The sequence below is a fragment of the Nyctereutes procyonoides genome, unplaced genomic scaffold, assembly GCF_905146905.1.
Source record: "Nyctereutes procyonoides isolate TBG_1078 unplaced genomic scaffold, NYPRO_anot_genome, whole genome shotgun sequence".
NCBI lineage: Eukaryota > Metazoa > Chordata > Mammalia > Carnivora > Canidae > Nyctereutes > Nyctereutes procyonoides.
The window spans coordinates 2,448,155-2,472,393 of NW_026575124.1; the positions used below are offsets into that span (position 1 = coordinate 2,448,155).

The 24,239-nt window shown below is 46.6% G+C and overlaps 1 protein-coding gene across 5 annotated transcripts in view; it reads right to left on the reverse strand.

The window, feature by feature from the left end:
- Positions 1-4,157: 4,157 nt before the first annotated feature.
- The window catches only part of BIN2 (bridging integrator 2), a 32,253-nt gene continuing 12,171 nt past the window's right edge, over positions 4,158-24,239 (reverse strand). For 2 of the 5 annotated variants that reach the window (XM_055337239.1, XM_055337241.1), the window contains exons 3-13: positions 19,081-19,135; positions 18,693-18,787; positions 18,029-18,124; positions 16,131-16,238; positions 15,501-15,586; positions 14,277-14,352; positions 13,328-13,410; positions 9,635-10,352; positions 7,907-7,987; positions 6,307-6,381; positions 4,158-5,167 (exon numbers count right to left, since the gene is read on the reverse strand). In XM_055337239.1, the coding sequence (XP_055193214.1) occupies positions 5,138-5,167; positions 6,307-6,381; positions 7,907-7,987; positions 9,635-10,352; positions 13,328-13,410; positions 14,277-14,352; positions 15,501-15,586; positions 16,131-16,238; positions 18,029-18,124; positions 18,693-18,787; positions 19,081-19,135 (1,503 nt within the window). In that variant the 3' untranslated portion in view covers positions 4,158-5,137. Of the gene's footprint in view, positions 5,168-6,306; positions 6,382-7,906; positions 7,988-9,634; positions 10,353-13,327; positions 13,411-14,276; positions 14,353-15,500; positions 15,587-16,130; positions 16,239-18,028; positions 18,125-18,692; positions 19,136-19,803; positions 19,822-23,737; positions 23,890-24,239 lie in introns of those variants that run through there. The other 3 variants (XM_055337243.1, XM_055337240.1, XM_055337242.1) reach the window with 3 other exon arrangements.

Here is a 24,239-nt window from a genome sequence, read left to right on the forward strand (position 1 = left end):
GACAGAGGACAGGGGGATCCCTCCGATCAGATGATCCGATCGTCCAGTCCGAGGCTCCTGAGGCTGGGCCTGTGCATGTGCAGGCCGAGAGCCTCACAACCTTTGGAGACAACCCCCCACCCTTGGTCAGCCTTGCGACTTGGGGCGAGCTCCCTGACATGCTCCCAAGCCTCCCCTCATCCCTGGAATGACAGCTCTGGCACCCGGTGGGCACCTCACCTGGCGCGACCGGGCCATCAGGCCGCAGCCATCCCGACTCGCTTCTCCTCTCCTGGGGCAGGAATGTTCCCAGACTGATGAGCCCCTGACTAAGGATGTAAGGCTAAAGTGACTTCGGTTTCATTTCTCTACCGAGGGCGATACCTGCCTCATGAAGTTCCTGGGGGGGGAGGGGGGCGGAGTTCTACATCTGAAGCCTTGGCCCTCACCTGGCACAGAGAAAGCGCTCAATACCTGCTAGCTTTCATCTTGGCTTCCTGTTAGGGTTGGGGCTCAAGGGCTGGTCCCTGCCCTGCATCCCGAGATACGACTTCCTTGCTTATTCCCGTGAGGGGTTCTCTAGTTTTGGGAATCAGTGTCTTGCAGACTGAGAGGTCTCGTGCATGTTCATTTGGGGAACTGAGGCTCACAGTCTGAGAGAACAGAGGAATGGTGTGAGAGCAAGAGTGAAAACGTAAATAAAATAAGCAAGGGTGGTTGCTTTCATTCCCAAAGATATTATTTGGTTGGTAGAAACCAGAGGAAAAGAAGAGTGAGCTGATGAAATTCATTTTATTCAAATATATTTTTTTTAAAGATTTTATTTGAGAGAGGGAGAGAGAGAACAGGAGCAGGGGAGCGGGGCAGAGGGGGAAGCTGACTCCCCACTGAGCAGGGAGCCAACCTGAAGGACGACAGGGAGCTTGATCCCAGGACCCTGAGATCCTGACCTGAGCCAAAGGCAGATGCTTAACCAAGTGAACCAGTTCCACCCAGGAACCCCTATTTAAATATATTTTTCAAGGCACAGTAGTTATCAGTGAGAAACAAAAAAGCCCATGTGTGGGAAAAGTAGCAAGCCAGCCAAGAAAGGCAAAGAAAGTAACACGTAGGCAAGAGGTATAGGAAAGTTAAGAAACAGGTCGGCCTGGCCTGCTCCCACATAAAAGACTATCCAAGAGAAAAGGAGGTTCAAATCCTTAGGGTTAGATTCCAAAGGTGGATAATTGCTTGCATGTACTGAGAAGCTCATCATGAATCACAGGAAAGGTTGAGATTTCTGGTTATCTGGCTAATCTCCCCCACAGCATATTCCGTTATGTACTGAAGATTGTCTTGACCAGACCGCAGACTCTGGAGGCCATCCAGCCCAGGGACTCTACTGAAATGCCATGTTGCCTTCACTATTTGATGGTTAATCACTCACAAGTGATTGAGTGATTCCTCTTTATTTGTTTTTAAGATTTATTTATTTATTCATTATAGACAGAGAGAGAGAGAGAGAGAGAGAGAGAGAGGCAGGCTCCATGCAGGGAGCCCGACACAGGACTCGATCCTGGGACTCCAGGATCACGCCCCGGGCCAAAGGCAGGTGCCAAACTGCTGAGCCACCCAGGGATCCCCATGATTCCTCTTTAAATGTAACCTTTAAGGGACCCCTGGGTGGCTCAGTGGTTGAGCATCAGCCTTTGGCTCAGGACATGACCCCAGGGTCCTGAGATCGAGTCCTGCATCAGGTTCCCCGCAGGGAGCCTGCTTCTCCCTCTGCCTGTGTCTCTGCCTCTCTGTGTGTCTCTCATGAATAAATAAAATCTTTAAAAAAAATTAACCTTAAAATGTTTGTTGATACATGACTTTACCCCTGTATGTACATACCATTCATTTAAAAAGTGTAAATATGCAAAAAACAAGATCCAATGTGTATTTGCTCAGCACCTAATTTATTTTTTTTTAAATTTATTTATTTATGATAGTCACACCACAGAGAGAGAGAGAGAGAGAGAGAGGCAGAGACACAGGCAGAGGGAGAAGCAGGCTCCATGCACCGGGTGCCCGACGTGGGATTCGATCCCGGGTCTCCAGGATCGCGCCCTGAGCCAAAGGCAGGCGCCAAACCGCTGCGCCACCCAGGGATCCCGCTCAGCACCTAATTTAGCATAAAATCGCAAGCTGAGTGTGTTTTGTTCTTTGGTGTATCCTGTATATCCTGGTTGTGTCACGTTTCCAGTGTTCTCTAGATATCTCACCAGCCTGTCAGTTTTGTCCTTCGAATTGCTGGAAGGCAGGGCCTGGGTGACGTTCTTGCAATTAATTTTATATAGAGATGCGTACAGATGATGAGTGGGGCCTTACCGGCGGTGAACTAGTGGTGTGAACTAGTGGTGTTCTCCAAGGATTTAATGCTAAACTTCAGAAACTTTTATCAACAGACCTCAGGGGCCTCAGGGCAGGGAAGAAGAGATACTCATCTCTGCCCAATTTATCGGCTTCTAGTCCTTTCTTGTGTTGCTGCCAGGATGGCAATTTTCTAAATCCTAGCCTTTCCCCGGGACAATTTTACCATTTTGTAAATCAGGGTAAACAGCTTGGTACCCAGGCAGGACTATCTACCCTAAATAAGCAAAATTATGTGCCCAACATACTGGCTCCTTCCCCTGCCTTCCTGGAAGGTCCTGGAGGGCCATATGCAAATGAAGCGTCAATCTCACAATTTAGTAAATCTCTCTCTCTTTTTTAAAGATTTTATTTATTTATTCATGAGAGACACACGGAGAGAGAAGCAGAGACACAGGCAGAGGGAGAAGCAGGTTCCACGCAGGGAGCCTGATGTGGGACTCGATCCAGGGTCTCCAGGCTCACGCTAAACTGGGCCGAAGGCGCTAAACTGCTGAGCCACCCGGGCTGCCCAATATCTCCACGTCTGTGGTGCCTCCATTGTAGCAATTACGTCCCATGCTTGTCTCCCCCCATCAGACTGTAAGTCCCTAGAAGACCTTGCTGGCACACTCATTTCCTAGGAGGGAAAGCCCTGGAGAGAAAAGGCTTGAATTGGATTTTGCTGGATGAACGAACGTGGGAGGGGCAATTCTAAGCAGGTCATGGAAGGCCTTGCACATCTAGGGGCCTGTACTCCTAGCATTTCCCCCGCCCCGCCAATACCCCTGGACCATCACTCCTGGCCATGATTCTGAGTGCCACGGGAATGGGATGCCTCATGGGAGAGGTATGAAAATATGGGCAGTAGGGCTTTTATGGGGGGCATGCCTATTTCTCCGTTTCAGCCATAGAAATCTTTTGAAGGCTTTAAAATAAGATTAGATTTTAGGAGAATGACTCCTGCATACAAACATTTATTTCCAGCTCCCTAACAGACACATCTACTAGAAAGTCCTGCAAGTTCTCAAGCTCCCTGTATCCAATATTTGTACGGGACACCCAATAAACTCTGTAGAAAGTGTATCATTTGATCAATTTTGACACAGGTATGTACTCATTAAACAATCACCATAACATTACGAATATTTCCGTCTCTCTACAAGTTTCCTTGTGTTTCTTTGTAATCTGCCTTCCTCACCACCACCCCCTCCCAGCACCACCACTGGTCTGTCATCGTAGAAACACTACGTGCCTCTCCATAAACCGAGCCAGCCACATCCTCCAGGGAATCTGGATCTGGAAAGGACACAGAAGCAGAAGGTGGTGGAAGCTGAGTCTTGCTTAGAGGCAGGTCCACACGTTCCTGCGACAGCCATCCGTGGGCTGGTTCCTGTCCTTTCCTGTTCTTTCAGTTCGATGAGCTGCCTCATGTCCTTCCAACATATTCTTTATTGCTTAATTATGGCAGTTTGTTGTTTGCAACCCGAGAACCCCCCGCGCATGATGCCCTTCCTCCTGTTACCATCTTGAGAATGGCACCACCAAAGCCTACTCCCTCCAGCCGCACCCAGAGCGCTTCCTTGCAACTTCAGTCAGGCCTCCGCTTCTAACCCATGGACTAAATCCTGCCCCCCTGCTCCCTGCTCGATAGTCGGTCTCCATAAAGTTCTTTTTTCCTCATCATTACTTCTCTAGTACCTAGTTTGGTGCTCGGTGTGCAGTAGGTACTAATAAACACTTGCTGAATGCTCAAGTGTGACGTCGTCCATAACCCCAGAAACAAAAGCAAAGATGGATGAGCATTTGCATGTGTGTGTTTATTGGGTGCAGGACTTCAAAGTGAGTTTTTAATGTTTTCACAGAAATAAATGATGGATTCTAAATTCCACGCCATTTCCATTATATTATTATACTTTGTACCCTTTCCCTTCACATGGAGTTCCATGTCTCCTTCCATCCTGCTCAGATACTTATTCACACCACACAGCAGTTTGTAAACACTAGCTACAGCTCTAAAATGTAACCCCTCACGGGGGGAATTTGCTTATTAGCTGAAAGTGGGGGCCGGGGTCAGGAAGGAAAGCACCTAGGTGGAGGAAAGGAGCCTGTGGCCCCTGGCATCATTCCCACGGGGGCTGGGTGTCACGGATGGGACTAAAGCTTTCTGAAAGTCCATGGGTTAGAAGCAGAGGCCTGACTGAAGTTGCAGCTTTCTGAACGTGTTTAGAATCAGTAACATCCTAAGTGGAGAACAGGGTTCTGGGCTGAAACAACTCCCTGTGTCTAAAAAAACCCCAAAAAACAAAAAACCACCCCATCCATACACAGTCAGAATAACACTTTATTTAACAATCAGAAAATCTGTTCTTTTGGCTCTAAGTGACTGGTAAGTCAAAGATTTGTTCACTGTCTCCTGAGTATGAGTGGTAGGTAATGTGTCTCTATGTGGATGTGTCTCTATCTACAGATGCTTATGCTTTTTACAGTCATTTTAGGCCCGCTTTACTTAATAATATATAAAGTCTTCTTATTCTAACAGTGCTACAAAGCCTGAATTAAATATTCCCGGAATCTAATAGTTTCTTCTTCCAAGCCTGCCACCCTCCCTCCCCTAAGTCGGCTCCTCAGCCTCCATTAATGCTAGATCTTTAGAGACCACCAGCATTCATATGGCTGGAGAACCTAAAACTGAATGCTAGATCTTAAGTCCCTCCGACCTATATACCCTCCAGCTGAGGGGCTTCTCTGGGGAGGGGTGTGTAGGGGTCTTGGCAGTTCCTCTTCAGAGGTAGTCAGTTTGAACTGCAGATACCTGGAAAGTAAAAGTGACTGGGTTAGATGCTGACCTGCCCTCCCACCAACCACTGGGGGAAGGGGCTCATTTTGCTCCTGTGGAATTATATTTCTTTATTTTTATTTATCTATTTGAGAGAGAAAGAGAGAAAGCACGAGCAGGGGGATGGGCAGAGGGAGAAGGAGGCTCCCCACTGAGCAGGGAGCTCGAGTAGGAGCTCGATGATCCCAGGACTCTGGGATCATGACCTGAGCTGAGGGCAGATGCTTAACCACCGGAGACTCCCAGGTGGCCCTCGAAGGATATTTCTTGTGAGGCACTGGCCGCTATTGAGAGGGGCAGCGAGAAACTGGTTGTTGGAATTACTGTCAAGACTTGTTGCGGACGTTGTTCAGGGAAGGTTTACCATCTCTTTAGGAGGATTCACAGGAGCAACTTCTTTTTCATCTTAGTAGCAGAAATTGTTGCCCTCTTAAGGAATGGGATTATGAATTGGGTGAACTGACCAGGTTTGTCTCTTCCTGGATGTCACGAAGCATGGAACCAACTTTGTGGTCCATCCTCAGTAATTTTATTTTATAGAATGCGTTTTTGTATTTACCTAATTCAGGGCTCTGTTCTATATCACTGTTACTAATGTATTTCTGAGTATATTTTGTGTGTGTATTTACCTTTCTGTGCACCTTTTATATATCTTAACGCCAGTGTTTTTTTTTTTTTAAGAGAGAGAGAGTGCATGCAAGGAGGGGAAGGGAGGGGCACAGGGAGAGAGAGAGAGGATCTTAAGCACACTTCATGCCCAGGGGGGAGCGACATGGGGCTGGATGTCATGACTCTGAGACCATGACCTGAGCCGAAATCAAGAGTCCAATGCTTAGCCAACTGAGCCATTCAGGCTCCCCACTTAGCTCCTTTTTGATGAAAATATTTAGGAGGTAAGGCTATGGTGAGAGGTCAAGAGTTTCAAGGAAATGGGCACAGAGACCACGAAGTCCCAGATTACTCTTGGTTCCCCTGGTTCCCACCCGCTTGACTTTGCCCTGAGGATGTTGCTCACTGCCGGGTTCCCCTTGTAGCCCATGCAGCCACACCTCTGTCCACCCGCATTGCCCAGTGTTACCACTCATCCCATTCTCTGTGTTATCTGGCCTCCTTACCTCCTCCTGAGGCTCGCTTGCCGTGACATTGCTGTCTTCCGGAACTGCAGAAACATGAAGCTGAAGATCTTGGCTCTACAAAAAGAAGAGTTCTCCCAGTGAGACTCAACCTCCCCAGTCTCTCGGCTTAGAAGGGTCTTCTGTACCTTACACTTGACGAGGGTCACAGACAACGCAAAGGGCAAACATACGGTGCTGGTTTACTATGGCCTGAGAGTATCAGGGAAGGCTTTCCCGTCATCCTCTGTCACACATCAAGAGACCAAGATTCAAAGGGTCAAATAACCTGCTGGGACAGGAAACCAGGTCTTTGGACTCCCATTGTTTCCATGATCAGATACTGTATGATCTGTGTGACACGCATCTGTATATAAATCTATGTGGGAGTCCGTGAAGGTATAAATATAGGTGTTTAAAACCACTACCTACCACTTTTAGACCAACCCTCCTCTAGAACGCACCACAGCTCTCACACTGGGATGGTCCTAAGCTATGACGGTTAGGAAAGGCAAATGGTATGATGGTTTCTTGGGGAAAAATTCTGGGTCCTGAGATGGGAACCCAAGATGTGGAAAGCCCTGCCTAGGAACTGTTAAGCCACGGGAAGCCTCTGGTACTCTAAGGCTTAGAATGAATTTATTTTTTGATTGAAATTTCATGCACACACTATAAAATTCACTCTCTCAAAAACCAGAACCAACTGCTAACAGTAGGAAACAGCCATTTGAAATTCTGTTTCTCCTTTAAGTTCCTCCTTATTCCCTCTTCCAGTTCTAGGCTATGAACGGCCCCCAAAGGTAATATCCCACAAAGTTACGATCCTTTCAGAGAACCTCCATTATCTCTCAGGTGGTTCAAATGCTGAGCAAGTACAGATTTTCTCAGTTTTCTTTTTATTTACTGGTTTTTAAATGTGATAATGTCCATAATTCTGCTTGGGGGCAAACTATGACTTATAGCGCGTCTGTGAGGGAAGTGAACAGATCTTGCAGGACATAATAGGGCCTCAAAAGATTGACGACATTGAAAGGCTAGGATCGAAGATGCTCTAGCTGCTTAATTCCATAGGAAAAATACGTCTCCTTTAGCTGATGACCAAGCAATTCCAAAGGAGAGGCTGGGGCTAAGGAAACACTGTAAATCTAAAAAATAATGAGGTGGCTTCAGGGGGGGAGGAGGTTGCATCCTGTATCTCTTTCCCAAGGAGGACAGTGTTACTAGCCTGTTCCTCAAAAATAGACAATATCTTGGCCCCTAGAATCTCCCCTTCAGTAAGGTTACGCCCAAGAGGCAAACAGGTTTTATCCACCAGAGCCAGACGAAAGGCCACTCTTTGGCTGACCCTATACTAAAATCATATAAAGTATTACAAAGTCAAATTTAAGTTAATTTTGAATTTTCCATACTGTTGAATTGTTCTTTTTAGTGCGGAAAAGTGAAAAGTGGCTACCCTGTTTACCCACACCCCCTGCATATTTCTCCCAGCTGGGAGAGCTTCCTCATCCCAGAAGCTGACAGAGGGAAGATGCTTTATGTCTGGCTCTGTACCTCATGTCACTCAAGATTGACAGGGCACTAGTGTTGACTTAGATGTCAGTACCTCAGGGGAGTCCGCAGAGGTGAGCTTATTGTTCTCTTCCTTGTCCTCGATCTTCTTTGTCGTGTCAGACTCTGAAAAATCCTGTGGACCAAAGTGGACAATGTAGGAGAGAGCACCACACCTTCACACCCTGGATGCCACCCTGGGCCCTTTGTCTGTGTTGGCTGTGGTATCCCGGTACCCGCATGGTACCCAAGTCCAGGGAACAGGAGGCCCTCGAGGTAGCCTGGTCAGCCTTTGGTGAGGCATCGGCGGTCACAGGGTGCTGTGAACTGAGGGGCATCAGAAGTCTCGGACTCCCAGATATCCACATGGCTCATGCCCCGGCCTCCTTCACTGCCCAAATATCCCCTCTGACCACTCTGTTTAAAACTACAATTTTGCCTTCACTCCCTGGACCTTCCCCTACTTAATTTTTTCTCTTCTCTTCCCCTACTTATCTTTTATCTCTTATAATTTATCTCTTATCATCACTAAATTGTCATTTTACTTATTTATGGTTTCTTGCCTATCTCCCTTACTCCTCCCAACCCTCACCCACTAGATATAAGATGCAGGAAGGCAGAGAATTTTGTTTTGTTCATTGTAGTATTCCACCTCCTAGAAAAGTGCCCAGCACATAGCAGGGGCTCAGTAATTATGGAATGAATGGATCAATCAGTCAGTTAATCAATCTTGGTGCCATCTAGTTAGATGTTTCACCATAATCTTCTCTATAATGATCTGACAGGAGAGCATATATCCTTAGCTTTTTTTTTTTAAAGATTTAATTTATTTATTCATGAGAATACACAGAGAGGAGAGAGAGGAGAGAGGCAGAGACACAGGCAGAGGGAGAAGCAGGCTCCATGCAGGGAGCCTGACATGGGATTCGATCCAGGGTCTCCAGGATCAGGCCCTGGGCTATAGGCGGCGCTAAACCGCTGAGCCACCCAGGGCTGCCCTATCCTTAGCTTTTAACAGCAAGGAAGGAGGGCTATTTCTCAAGGTCGCCTATGCTATTTTTGTTTTTGGAAGTCCCTGTGTCCCCTTTTCCCTAGATTTAAATTTTTTTTTAACTTTTTTTTTAAAAGATTTTGTTTATTGGGATCCCTGGGTGGCGCAGCGGTTTGACGCCTGCCTTTGGCTCAGGGCGCGATCCTGGAGACCCGGGATCGAATCCCACGTCAGGCTCCCGGTGCATGGAGCCTGCTTCTCCCTCTGCCTGTGTCTCTGCCTCTCTCTCTCTCTCTGTGTGACTATCATAAATAAATAAAAATTAAAAAAAAATACCATTTAAAAAAAAAAGAAGTTGTACCTTGGAAATTTGCAGATGCCATTTTGCTTGCCATAGTCACAAGTGTGACAAACTGAAATGAGACTCTCCTTCCCATCCCCCACTAAAAAAAGTAAAGTTTGTTTAAGTTCGGGATGCCAGTTATAGATTCTTTATATCGGAACTCCCAGAACTTGGAGCAAAGGAAAGAAATTAGCAAGAATCTGCTCATAATAATAATATTAGAGAAAAGCCCTTTGCAGAAGTCAACTACCCTAAGAGTACAGGTCACTGGATTAGTTGCTATGAATATGTGAAACAATCCCCATAACCAAAAAAGGTGTCCAAGAATATCCTTGAAACGGCCATCTACTGACATAAGATCTTATCAGTTGGGGCAAGCTGACTATAGGAAAGATGATCTCCATGAAGGTTATTAAAGGGATTAAAGACTCAACCAGATCCAATCTCACCTCAGATATCTTCGAGGTTGGGGAAGTACAAAGTTCTTCTGGATTCAGACTGTTGATGTTTTCCTTTTCTCTGGCCTCGGGAGTTCTTACTGGCTTCTCTGGTGGCTGTGGGTCCAGTGAAGCATCTAAGGAGGTCCTGGGACTGGTAGGTGAACCCTGCTCAGAGGCTAGAGGGCTGGAGGGTATGTTCCCTGAGGAGTGCCTGGGGCTGGGAGTGGCTCTGGGTGGAGGGGGCCTATTCGGAGGTGCCGAGGTCCTCTGGATGGAGGCTCTCTTCTTTGGTTGTTCAGATCCTTCACTTGAGGTGCGGGTTCGGAGGACTACTTCTGGGAGAGACGAGGGCTGCTCTGAAGGGACAAGGGCCCTGCCTGGTGATGGAGCTGGGGAGCAAGGGAGAACTTCCTCCTGGGACTTGCTGCCCTCAACGGTGGCAGAGGGCTGGGCCTGCTTGGGGCCATTGCAAGCTGGCAGAGGCTCTTCCTCCTCAGAGGAGCTGGCTTCAGACTCTTCCCCCTCAATTTCCTTGTCTTTTAAGGGCTCTTGAATCTCAGATTCGTCTTCTCCCTGGGCCGGATCAGATGGCAGCTCTTCTTCACTTGCTGATGAGGAGTCCCTCTCACTCTTCAGAGAAAGGGCAGAGGGACTGGTAGGTGAGGTCAGGGGGCTGGGGGCTTCAGATGTGCGAACTGGGGAAGAGATGACTAAAGAGCGCCTGCTGCTGGTGAAACAGAAAGAGCATTCAAGATTCAGAAGCAACCCCAACACACCCCCAAATAAATAAAGATGCACGCACATAGTAATAAAACGGAACAAAGCAATGGAAGATATAAGAAGGGTTGTATATACTTTGCAATAATGCTTCTATTATAAAGCGAAAAAGAGGCTATACAATTTTATCCATATCACGATCTCAGTTACGTAAAAATATATAAAGAAAACAAGACTGGAAAGAAACACTGCAAAACACTGATAAAATAGTTTCTCTGTGGGACACATTCTACGGGTGATATACAGCTGATCCTTGAGGAGTCTCTATTTGCAAATTCACCTACTCCCTAAAATTTATTTGCGACTCCAAAATTAATACTCATGATGCTTCTGCAGCCAGCCATGGACATATGTGAGCTTTGAAAAATGAGTGCCCAACAAGCATTTTACAAGAAGAGTCTAACAAGGCAATCATCTGCCTTGGTTCAGCTCTCACACTGCAAATGTGTCCTTTTGGCCATGTTTTTCACATTGTTGTGCTTTTTGTTTGTGATTTTGCTGTTTAACATGGCCTCCAAGTATAGCGCTAAAGTGCTTCGAGCTAGAAGACTGTGATGTGCCCAAAAGAGAAGAAACACATGTTAGAGAAGCTTTACTCAGGCATGAGTTGTGGTGCTGTTGGCTAGGAGCTCAATATGAAGGAGTCAACAACGTGTATTACTTCTTTATTTAGAGGGAGGAAGAGCAAGGGCAAGTTGGGGGAGAAGCAGAGGGAGACGGAGAATCTCAAGCAGATTCCACGCTGAGCTCAGAGCCCACTGTGGGGCTTGATCCCACAACCCTGAGATCATGACCTGAGCCGAAACCAAGAGAGTCGGATGCTTAACTGACTGAGCCATACAGGTGCGCCAACAATGTGTATTAAATAAGGTGTCTTCAAACAAAAACACACACGGGACTGGGCGATGGAAACACTGGGAGCTGGAGCTCACAGGAACCTAACTCTGGGTTTCCCTTAGCAACAATGGTTCAGTATTCACTAATTCGGTGCTCACCGTGACTCTACTGAGCCACACAGGCATCCCAAGTGATCACATTCTTTTTTTTTTTTAATTTTTATTTATTTTATGATAGTCACACAGAGAGAGAGAGAAAAAGGCAGAGACACAGGCAGAGGGAGAAGCAGGCTCCATGCACTGGGAGCCCAACATGGGACTCGATCCCTGGGTCTCCAGGATCGCGCCCTAGGCCAAAGGCAGGCGCCAAACCGCTGCGCCACCCAGGGATCCCAAGTGATCACATTCTTAAGGACCACTGAATTGCATATGTTTAACCAGCATAAGGAAAGTATGAACAATACACACACACACACACACACACACACACACAGAAAAAGTAAGCCCTATAGGTTAAGAACATATTCGCAGAGAGTATCATTAAAGCATTACTATCCAGAATACACACAAAAAAATACCTCCTATAGATGAAATTTTTAAAACAAGGTAAGTGGGTTCCCTAGGTGGCTCAGCGGTTGAGCACCTGCCTTCAGCCCAGGGCCTGATCCTGGAGTCCCGGGATCGAGTCCCAAGTCGGGCTCCCTGCATGGAGCCTGCTTCTCTCTCTGCCTGTGTCTCTGCCTCTCTCTATCTCTGTGTCTCTCATGGATAAATAAATAAATAAATAAAATTTAAAAAAATAAAAAAGGGTAAGCAATCTAAATGAAAAATGTGAAAACAATGATAAATAGGCAAGTCACAGAAAGGAACATTAAATGGCCAATAACAGGAAAAGCTGTGCCAGCTAACTAGCCACTGTGGAGATATGAATTAAAATTGCAAAAAAATTCCATTTCATACTCATTAGTTTGGAAAAATTAGTAAGTCTGATAATGTTACAGGTAGCAAAAATATGGAGCAATGGGGGCTTTTGTTTACTGCTGGTGGGTTATAAGTTAGAACGGTCACTTTGGAGAGCCCTTTGAAAATGACAATGCCTGGTAAGGCTGAAGGGGCCCAAATGCACAGACTATGACTCAGCAGCTCCACTCCCAATATACACCCTAAGGAAATTCCTGGTAATGCTCACAGGAGAAATGTTAAATGTGTCCATTGCAGCTTATTTGTAATAGCAAGAAACTGGAAAACAACCCAAATGTCTATGAGCAGGAGGACAGATAAATAAATTGTGGACTAGCCAAACAACAGCATCCAGAACAGTTATAGAAAGGGAAGACCAGAGCTAGCAACATTAGCAGCCGGATAAATGAACCTCACAAACAATATGAAGAGAACGAAAGGTGTTCCAAAAGTACACATACAGTGTAATTCCATTTTATAAAGTTTAAAAACATGCAAAACCACCTTTTCTGTGTGTGCGTACATGTGTATAAGTAAAGTAAAAAGATAAGTGTGGGAATAATAAATACTAAATTTAAGACCGTGGTTGCCTTGGGCGAGGGGCAGGATGAGTTGGGGCGGTGGGGGGACACTGGGCACTTCAATGATAAGTATAGTAGCTGATTTCTTAAATTTGGTGGTAGCTATATGGCTATTATATTATTCTTTTTATTATGTTATTCTTTATACCTTTTGTGATGCCTGAAATATTTCATACATGAAAAAAGAGGGGCGCCTGGGGGGCTCAGATGGTTGGGCATCTGCCTTTGGCTTGGGTCATGATCTCCAGGTCCCAGGATGGAGCCAAACAGAGGGCAGGCGGGCTCCCAACACAGTGAGGAGCCTGCTTCTCCCTCTCCCTCTGCTTCTGCCCCTGCTTGTGCTCTCTGTCTCTCCCTCAAATGAATAAAAAAAAAAAATCTTTAAAAAAATAAAGAAAAAAATAATTCATATGGAAGCATAATACAAATAACAAACAGTACCAAGCACGGCAAACACAAAGGGAGGGCCAGGATTGGGGATGGAAATGAGAGTGTTGCGTATGCTCACAGGACAAGCCAAGTAGCAAAGAGTCTCAGGAGTTGCTCACCTTGATACTCCCTTCACCACAAAGACTTTGTTGGAATGTTGCTTCTCCAGTTTGCTCATCACCTCATAGAGGCTGTGGTTCAGCTAGAGCCAGTGAGAGAGACGGGTTACTGGCCAGTGGGAACCCGAGACTGGAATATCCCTTCTCTTTTCCCTTTCAGATGGTTTCCAAAAGAAAACCTCCCCACCTTTCACTGTAAAGCTCCTTCCCATCCATCTCTTTGTCCAGGGTCCCGTCCTGCCACCCCTTCTTCCTGGACTGTCTGTGTCATAGGTTTTGCCTCTTCCAACATAAGATAAGTGGCTCTCTCAAGGCTGGGTCCTTGAGGTTTGAGGTCGGATTTGAGGTTCTAGCTTCTCTCAGGTAATCCAGAGAATAAAAACTCACCGTGATATTAAGGAGGCAAACCATAACTTAGCTACCGCAGATGTGGAGAGGAGTATGTGAGTGTGTGCATGAATTTAATTAATGTAACAGCAGAGTCTTGGAATCCCAGGACCAGAAAATGCCCCACGAGGTTGTGTTCTGTGGCTGCCAGTCACTGAGGAGGACTGGCCTTCTCTACTCACGCCCAACTTCCTGAGAAACGGACCTGTGCTTGAACACTGCCCTCTTTGTTCCCCAGCGACAAAAGATAAAGATTTCACAGCTTGGTTCCCCATTTCAGCTATTCCTTCCCTCAGGCCTAACCTCCTTTATTCATCTGAAGCTCAAGTATGGATGCCATTATCCAGTTGTTAATGGAGACGGGGAGGACTCTCTGCTGTGTATACACGTGCTTTACCACAGTTCCAGGCGGTCAGTGAAGTGCTATTGTTTTCATCATGAGAGAAAAGTAAAAACTTGTGGTGCTAACATCAGTACTTAATGAGATGATGTAAATTTGGGCTACTTTCATATTTCCTAAAAAAGCCCACCTCGGTGACTACACGGGCCAGAGGTTTCTCACCTTGCTCATCTCCCTGTAGAAGACATCCCTCAAGTTGGAAATGTTTTGGAAGATGGTCACGTAACAGCCAATACGACTATCAGGAGGCAAAACAAAACAAAACAAATCAAAACAAAATAATGACAAAACCCCCACAACACCTACAGGTAAGGGTTGGTAACGGCAATCTTTGAAATACAAGGTAGGACCTTAAGCCAACACCAGCCAACACCAAGATTCCTCAGAGAAGAGCACCCCGTACCCTAGACTCAGAATGTTCTGGAATCTGATTCTTCAGAGCCAGGCCCATAGCACACTTGACTCTCAGAGGGGTGGGAAAGTCAGAGGAGATACTTATCAGCCCAGTCTGAGACCTGCAGTTGCATGAAGACCTCTTGATTCAGGTTCTTTAGGTATTAAAGTAGATATGAATGAAAATACTCTGAAGGATTTTTAAAGTGCTGTATAAATATAAGCCCACACAATGATAATTATTATAATAAATAATTATTCTTTCTCATTATGCAATACTTGGACTTCTCCGAAGCCGCATGCACATTAGTGGAATTCTACTATAAATAAATTGGGGAAGTTTATGTTTAAAGAAACTGTATTAAACTTCAATGCTATCTAAATAAAGAGTCACATAATTAGTGTTTTAGAATGCACGGAGTTATTCAAAAGGCTGCGTCACACATAGACTAATATTAAGCGGCAATATAAAATAGTGACTACAGCCGCACTACAGCGTATCTTGTACAATGAAGATAGGACACAGACAGAATTTCTACTCAGGTGCCTCTAAACACTTTTACCTCCTGTGAAGCGAAGACGTCATTAATAGAAACAATCATCCCACGGTTTATCTTCTATGTCAATCTGGATGTTCACCAACCAGGCTTGTTTAAAACAATACACACTTACGCACGAAACCAGATATTCCCGGTTCCCATGAGGACGGAAATTTACTTGCCAAGAGCCCTCCTATCCCAGAAACATCTTGCCTTTAGACCGGAAAAGCTGGCAGGGCGAGCCTGGCTATCTGTGCGTTACAGACGAAGGACCCAGGGTCTGGGGTGATAAGACAGTTTGCTTAGTGTCGCCCAGCAAGTCAGTAGCCGGGCTGAGGCGACCTCCAACTCCCGGAACAGAGCTCTTCTCGAGAGGGGACATTCGTGGGTTGCCGGGGAACCTGGGCCTCCAGTGGCCCAGGAGGCCAGGCCTTTCCTGACTGTCAATCATTACCTATGATAAAGAACAGGCAGTTCCTCTAGCAGTTCCTGGTTCAGGTCTTCAAAGACACTCTGGGCTTTGTTGAACTCTTCCTCTGCCTGGGGGGTAAAGGTGACAGGAGTTCCCCTCAATCCGGGGTCTAAGGTGGGAACCAGCCTCCTTGAGTCTCTCCCTGCATTTTTCAGGGACTGGGCTGACTTGGAGTCATGCCCCCCCCTTCCCCAGACCCATGCCCTCCCAAGCCTTGCGTCTCTATCTGTAGAGCATCCGTGTCAGGGGAAGCAGGATTTCCTTCAGGACACTGGATGCTGAATTTATCTTTTCCTAAACCCAATAAAATGTTATTTTATTTTATTTTATTTATTTTAAAGATTTTATTTATTTATGCATGAGAGACACACAGAGAGAGGCAGAGACACAGGCAGAGGGAGAAGCAGGCTCCATGCAGGGAGCCCGACGTGGGACTCACTCCCAGGTCTCCAGGATCAGGCCCTGGGCTGAAGGCAGCGCTAAACTGCTGAGCAACCCGGGCTGCCTGAATTTATCTTTTCCTAAACCCAGCCTGGCCCAGCCACCTGCCACCATTATGAGCGAGGGAGGGCAGGAAGGTTTCGCCAGGCTTTTTTTTTTTTTTTTTTTTACCTTGGCAGTCTTGGCCTCATCTTTCTTCTTGGCATTCTGCACCGCCTCCAGGTGGTGTCGGGCACTGTCGTAGTCCACAAGTTTCCGGCCCCGCTTGGCAATCCTTTCCTAAGCCAGAGTCAGGAGAGAGGCCCTTGATACTCATTTCAGTGGCCAGGATGCAGGCAAACACAGAGGCACAATTCCTCGGTCCTGTTACCAAATTTCACTTTCTAACAGCTTTGTGCCTAAGGGATTTCCCTTACTATTCGGAAAGAATAGGGATTCTGGTGGGAGGTGGGAGGCAGAGTAAAGGGAAATCCTCCAGAGCACATGGAAGCCTGCACTAAATGTTAAGTTCTCCTATGAGCCCACTAAAAACTGGTTCAGCCTCCGGGAGAAATGGCCTTGGGAATCCAGCTGAATTCAAAGTCAGGACTTTGGGGTCTTATTACCAACGCTGTCACTTAATTAGTCTTGTGACGGAGGGCAAGGCGCATCTCTTCTGGAACTTCAGCAGCCTCACCTGCCCTACAGGGTTACTTCAAAGATCAAACGCTGACTACAAAGTGCTTTGAGAACTCTAAAGCATAATAAAAATAGTAAATTATTGTGTGCACTGGAGAGGGCATCTACGCAGTCTCATCCAAACTACAAAACCAGTCATAGATTTTGCAAGAATCTTATCTGGATTATCTGGTCCAACTTCCTGTGTAATAATACTTGGGGCTTCTCTGTAATAATCAAAATAAGTAGTTCACCTTCTGCTTAAAATTGAACTTCAACTCCCAACCTCACGGTATATTTCAGTTTTTGGAAGCTCTATGAGAAACTTAAGTCAGGATCCCTCTAATTTCTCCCTATTAATCGACCAGCAGTGCAGTGCCTGACGGAGTAGATGGGTTATAAATCCAAGCTGAGGGATCCCTGGGTGGCGCAGCGGTTTAGCGCCTGCCTTTGGCCCAGGGCGCTATCCTGGAGACCCAGGATCAAATCCCACATCGGGCTCCCAGTGCATGGAGCCTGCTTCTCCCTCTGCCTGTGTCTCTGCCTCTCTCTCTCTCTCTCTCTGTGACTATCATAAATAAATAAAAATTTTAAAAAAATAAATAAATCCAAGCTGAATGAATCAATGAATTGCTTTCTGTTTTCTGAAACAGTTTAGAATAGGCTGCATCCCTCTTTCACCTAATAGACCTCCAAGTATTGGATGAGAATTATTATGACTCCTCAAAGTTTCTTCTTCTCTACAGTAAACATATCGGCTATTTTTTTTTTCACCACTAAAGGGGATGCCCTGACCTGGACCTAATTCACAACCAGTTCAGGGACGCCTGGGTGGCTAGGCGGTTGAACGTCTGCCTTGGGCTCAGGTCGTGACCCCAGGGTCCTGGGATTGAGTTCCGCATTGGGTTCCCCCCGCAGGGAGCCTGTTTCTCCCTCTCCCTGTGTCTCTGTCTCTCATGAATAAATGGCACCTTTTTTTTTTTTAGATTTTATTTATTTATTCATGAGAGACACAGAGAGAGAGGGAGAGAGAGAGAGAGAGAGGCAGAGACACAGGCAGAGGGAGAAGCAGGCTCCATGCAGGGAGCCCGACGTGGGACTCGATTCTGGGTCCCCAGGATCAGGCCCTGGGCTGAAGGTGGTGCTAAACCACTGAGCCACCCAGGCTGCCCCTAAATAGCATCTTAAAAACAAAAACAGTTAGGATCTAGTTCACCGAAACCTAATTCTAAACGTGCCCTTGACACCTCTAATCCTCTACCCCAACCTCCTGTCCAGCCTCCTACTTTTAATCCTTTTTCCTAAGCCTCATTCCTAACCATGGGCTGCAACTCTATTTGCGATGCTTACTCTATGTTTTCTAACTTCTGGGGGCCACTCGTGACCCACCCTTGACTTTGCAGATTGATTACCTTAATCTCGCTGAACTGGGCTACGTAGTTTTCCATGGTCCTCAATGCCTGGTCAGCTAGTTTCTCTTCATAGTCTTCCCAGAGGAGATCATTATTCTGTGGGGCAGAGGCAGGGGGCAGAGGTGAGGGCCCCGCTTCTCGGCAACCACTGCACACCAGGGAAAAACCCAAATTCTTCCTGCCGCAAACTTCCCTTTTGAAGCACTGTGTTTAGACTGTCGTGTTGGGTTCTGGCAAAGGGTCAGATGAAGAAACAGCCCTACCCCCAGGAACTGCCCTGTAAGACACTGGACATACATTCAGGGATCAAGAACAGAAGAGATGGTCAGAGTCTTGGATTCTAGAGCCCGAGGGACAAGGAAATTGGAGAGGAAAAAAACTGCATGAAGGTGGTTTTCAAAGACAACCAGTTGGGTTTTCCGTAGGTACAACCCCCATAAAGCGGGGAAGCCGGCCTTCCACGGAGGAATCCGCAGATTAGGGAAAGCTTGTTTTTACCTTCACGGTTGTTGCTTTTTGCTACAGCCCAGGGCTGAAGCTATACAAATGAAGGATGAGGGTTGGCTCCTTTGCTTTCCTATTTGCTCCGATGCAGAAGCTAAGAGAAGGCTGAGGGGAGGGCAGGAGTGAGTCCTGAAGAGCTGTAAAGCCAGGACACTCTTACCCCTACGATGGCCTTCAGCTCCTCGTGACCGTCCCACTCGCTGCTGTAGATCTCCTGCAGCGTTTCTGACACTCTCTTGGAGCTTTCATGCATCACTGAAAGGAGAGGAGTCAGTCCTACCCTACGGTCACCCCAGAGGGAGGCCAGTAGCATCATACCGGAGCACGGGCAGATCAGTGGGTCCATTTCAGAAGGACGTGCCCCAGAAGGTTTGGGTGATCTGTCAGGAAAGCTGGACGGGGCTGGGACAGGAAAAGTTGCTTCCCTGATACCCACAAGTTCCAGGAATCAGGGGCAGGCGAGTGATAAAACGCCTGAGAATGGCTGTTTTTCTTTCCGACCTCAGAGTTCTCAGGAGCTTGATTCTCCCGTGGAACATACGACCCACCTTTGACTGCACTAAGGAAGTTCTTCAGGTCCTTGTAGAGCTTCTGGCCTTCTGCCTGAAAGGGACAAGCGCTTTGGTGACTACAGAGATATGTTTGGAAAGATGCATTAGAGGTCAAGGTAGAAAAGTAGGTTAAAAGCAGAAATCAGTCCTGGAATTTGCAAATGTGATAAATTAGCCTCTGTTCTCTTCACCAAGAAGTTGTGGGTTGTCTTTGGGGGGGGGGCAGGTTTTTTTTTTTTAAAGATTTTATTTATTTATTCATGAGAGAGGCACAGAGAAAAGCAGGGACACAGGCAGAGGAAGAAGCAGGCTCCATGCAGGGAGCCCGATGTGGGACTCGATCCCGGGACCCCGGGATCACAACCTGAGCCAAGGAAGATGCTCAACCGCTGAGCCCCCCTGACGCCCCAGGAGGGGGCAGTTTGTTTGGAGACTGTTCCCTCGGACGGGCAGGTCTTCTTTTCTCTGTTCTCCCTTCCAGTGAACAAAAGCCTATACCCCAGTTCCTCTGCTGAAAATTAAGGGTCCTGTGTGACACTATCACTTTGTGACCCTCTGGCTGACATGTCCCTCACTGGGTAGGTAAACTGCCACCATCTTCTGCAAACACCGGGCCTTCTTCCTCCCCTGAACCCTCACACAGGCCATTCCCCTCCTCCCGATGTCCTTCCCTGCCTCGCCTCCCTTTCCCCTTCCCTCTGCCAGTCACGTGTTTTACACCTCTCTTCCAAATGTCTTATCACTGAGTTTCCTCCTGTTCCAACTCCGATGGCCTCATCCTTAGCTCTATCCACCTACCCAATCCTATCTTTGCTCCCGAGTCTGAATTCTCACTTTTTTAAGGCTGGGACTCCCACGCACAGATTAGGTCTCCTCCCTGTTTAAAAAAAAGAAGAAGAAGAAGGGAGAAAGGAGAGGAAGGTATCATTTAAGTTTGGAAGTTCAAATCTCCACCCAACAGATGAACCACTTTTAACTTGGACAAATGTTCATTCAGCCTCTGCAACCAGAAACTCATGCCCTCTTGCTGAGGCTGTGCTTCGGTTTTAAATAGTGCTGCTAGAACTTTTGCCCCCTGGTCTTGGGCTGGCCTTCTGTACTCAGAGCGGACCTGACTTCTCTTGCACATATGTTGGAAGACATCTTTCCCATACCCTGCACCAAGTCTTCTCTCTCATAGGCCTCCTCTATCATCCCTCACGGGGTTATTTAAAGCCCCTTCCCCAGGGGGCTTTGGCTCAGGTCATGATCCCAGGGTCCTGGTAAGGACCGAAGGGGCAGCCTACTTAAGGGTCAGGGTATGCTACGGGGCCAGGCTATGGGGCAGAAGAGTGATCCTCACACTCGTTCACGGGAAGGAGTGTTTAAGCTAAGATGCATGATGCAGTACACCATAAAATACTTGTGAACTTGTTCATTTGTTTTACTTGCTTGCGTTCATCACTAGGTAGGCTATTGAGCATACCAAGAGTATACAAAAATTTATGGGAGAGAAACTGAAAATCAGAAAATTCTATCTAACAACTTAAATTACAATTTTTTTTATCTATGGGGGCAGGGGGTAGTTGCACCTGGGTGGCTCAGTCGGTTAAGCATCTGACTCTCGGTTTCAGCACAGGTCGTGATCACGGGATTGGCCCCCACATTGGGCTCTGCACTCAGCGGGGAGTCTGCTTGGGGTTCACTCTCTCCTTCCTCTGCTCCTCCCCTGCCCCCACTCTCTCTCTCTCAAATAAATATATTTTAAAGTTTTCATTTTTCAAAAGGACTTTATTTATTTATTTGACACAGAGAGAGCACAAGCAGAAGGAGCAGCAGGCTGAGGAAGAGGGAGAAACAGGCTCCCCATCGAGCAGAGAGCCCGATGTGGGGCTCCATCCTGGGACCCTGAGATCATGACCAGAGCCAAAGGCAGACACTTAACCAACTGAACCACCTAGGTACCCTCAAATAAGTAAATTAAAAAAAAATTTTTTTTATCTGTGGAAATCTTTGCAGGAAAGATCATTATTATGTAAATTTAGCAGCAGAAAATCTAGGTCAACTCGGTCAAAGAAAACTGGAGTAATTATTTCATCCATCTTTTGGCCTCACTTCTAAGCTATTCCAAACTCTTGACTGTATGTCAGGTTAAAAGTGCTTGGGGCTGAATGCCAGGGCTCAAGGGACACGAAGCCACAGACAGTCTCAAGGGAGTCTAAGACATCGTCAGAGAGGTAGAAGAACTGCCATTGTGTGATGTGTCGCAGCAAGTGAGGATCAGAAGAGCATCAGAGAAGTGACCAAGGAGGGGCCAGATGCTTACAGAGAGGCCAGAGTGCAGGCAGAACCAGTCATAGTCACTGGACTTGGTAACTGGAGGTCACTGGTAGCCTTGAGAAAGTGCTTTCAATTGCAAGATGGAGACAGTCACCAAAATTCAGAAACACTCAGCATTCACTAGGAAGGATGTTTCACTTCCTCTTTGCCTTTTCATTCATGGAAAAAAGTGTAAATAGCCTAAGATGTCCAACGTACATAGAATATTTTAAATATAGATACAATAAGTGGGTATAAGTTTGAGAGTTTTATTTTATTTTATTTTATTTTTTGTTTGAGAGTTTTAAAAATGTGATAGCTGAAGTTTGAAAGTTTTGAAAGAGCTTGGGGGATTATAAAAATTAACAAGGATTTCAAGTTCTTTTTTTTTTGAAGGAAAAGAACATGGGCTCAACTTTTAACTTCACCAAAATACACATCTAAGTAACAAAAGCTGTTAAACCATCTTGCATAATTACTACAAATGAAATAATAATGGTTTTTATCCCGCTAGATATTATATGGCCTGGAAAATCAGATCAGCAATCAAGGCCACCATGCACGACTAGGCAAGTTGTATGTACGCTGTTCAAAACCAGAGGGTTCTGTTGATACCAGAGTCCCTAAAATGAGAATGCCTTCTGCCTACCCCTGCCCCTCACAAGAGACCAACTCCACTTCTGTGTTTTAGGATCAAGCCTCTAAGGCCAAAATTCCTCCTTTATGCTCTTGCTGTTTCCTTTGAGGAGATAAAGTGTGGGTGTGGGTGCGGTGGTGGCAGTGGAAGTCAGGCGGCAGGACACTGAGTGTCATTTTATTTCTCTGGCCTGTCTGTCCCTGACCCCACCCCCAAAACGTTCTCAGACTGAAGAGTCCCAGTATCTTTCATTATATATATATATATATATATATATATATATATATATATATATATATATATATTTGACAGAGTGAGAAAGCACAAGCAGGGGGAGAAGAGGGAGAAGAAGGCTCCCCGCTGAGCAGGGAACCTGATGCGGGGCTTGATCCCAGGAGGCCAGGACCTGAGCCAAAGGCAGTCGCCCAACCAACCGAGCCACCCAGGCGCCCCATCTTTCTTCTTTCTTGACAATGACTTTGATAGTCTTAGGTTCCCCCTTGTTCGGGAGTCAAAGGCTTGCAAGTTAGTCTACTTTTCTGGCTTCATTTTCCTTCTCTATGAATATTGGGTAAGACCATTTCTAGCCCTGTTTCTTACGTTTTTTTTTTCACTTGGGCTCTCTGAGTTCTTGCTGAATTCTTGGCAGCGCCATAAAGAGTCGTCAGTGCTCCCTATCTCATACATGAACGGCCCCAGCCCCAAGTTAATGGACCATGCACTCTGGCAGCTTGTCTGAAGCACACAGGCAGACAAAGCTCTGTGCTTAGAAAGTCCCTGTCCTGGGGTTCCCCACTTGCTGGAGAGAAATGGACTCAGAGAAACCCAAACACTCAGCAAAACAGTAAGTAGCATGATCAGTCTTGAGCAAGTGCTGAAAATGCTTGTTTTGATGGAGGTCCAGAAGGGAGACAAGAAGCTGAACTGTTAGGTTTGATTTGATTTATCTATTTACCTATTTATTTATTTGAGAGAGAGAGTATGTGTGAGCATGAGTGGGGGAGGGGCAGAGGGAGAGGAGGAGAGAAAATCTCCAGCATATTCCCTGTGAAGCCTGATGTGGGGCTCGATCTCAAGACCGAGGTCATGACCTGAGCAGAAATCAAGAGTCAGAGGCTTAACTGACTTAAGCTATTCAAGTGCCCCCATTAGGTTTGATTTTACAGGCAATGAATTGGAAGCAGCTGTCACCACCAGAAAGATGAGATTAAAATATTCCTTGAGGAAATCAATTCTTCCTATTTAATATGGTTTGGAGAGGAAGCAAAGCAGAGCCCTCAAAGAAAACCTACCTATGGACATTTGATTAGGGGCAAGGCCTTGAAATCAGGCTGGGAAGCCTGGGAGGGATATTTGTTTATTAATAAAAGTTTACCTACAAGTTGGTTGTGGTAAGGGACTGGGCACATGCCCAACAGGTCCAACTTCTGGAATACTCCACTTTCAGTCTCCTTGATCTTGCCTTTCTCCCTCCTGTTCATCTTAGCCAGCCCAGGTGCCGTGTCAGACCGGACTGTGTTGTCGCTGTCTTTGTCCTTACAGGGTGAGAGCCTGAGGACAGCTGTGTGTCCTCTTCATGCTGAAGTCCCAGAGCCTGGCACAGTGCCCAGCGTGCGGCAGGCTCCCATGACATGCTCATGAAACGACCTTGCCAGGCCTGCTCACATAACTGGTGTTACTAGAGGTAAATCATTGTCCCAGGAGAAAAGTTTCCCTTACCCTTATTCTACCTCCGTTTCATTTCTCAAATAGATCTCCTGCCCCCTTCAGGTGACATTCAGCTGGTGGCCTCCACGCAGGGAATGCTGAGGGGACTGGCACATCTGATCCCCTTATTCTTCTTGATGGCCCCTCCTTCATCTACCCAAGCTTTCTACCCACACACCTGCCTTCAGTAGATCCAGCCTTTAAGGCAGAGAGGAAGAGGGAGGACCGAGGGACAGAATGGCCAAGAGTCAGAAACCTCATGACCTGGGTGTTGACTTAGTCCTGTTCTGTTCACGCTGCCGTTGGAAGCAGAACAGCAACTGCCGTTGAGCAGAGGCCCACGGAGGCCTCCTAGACAGGCGCAGGCGGAGAAGCACAGGGTTTAAGTTGCAATCCTAGCTCCGCAACTCTTCCGCCTTTCCCTTGATTAAATCGCTTCTCAGATCCTATTTCCGGCCCCCCTCCCCCTGGGTTAGACTAAATCAGTGGTTGCCAAATGCTGTTCTCAGACTAG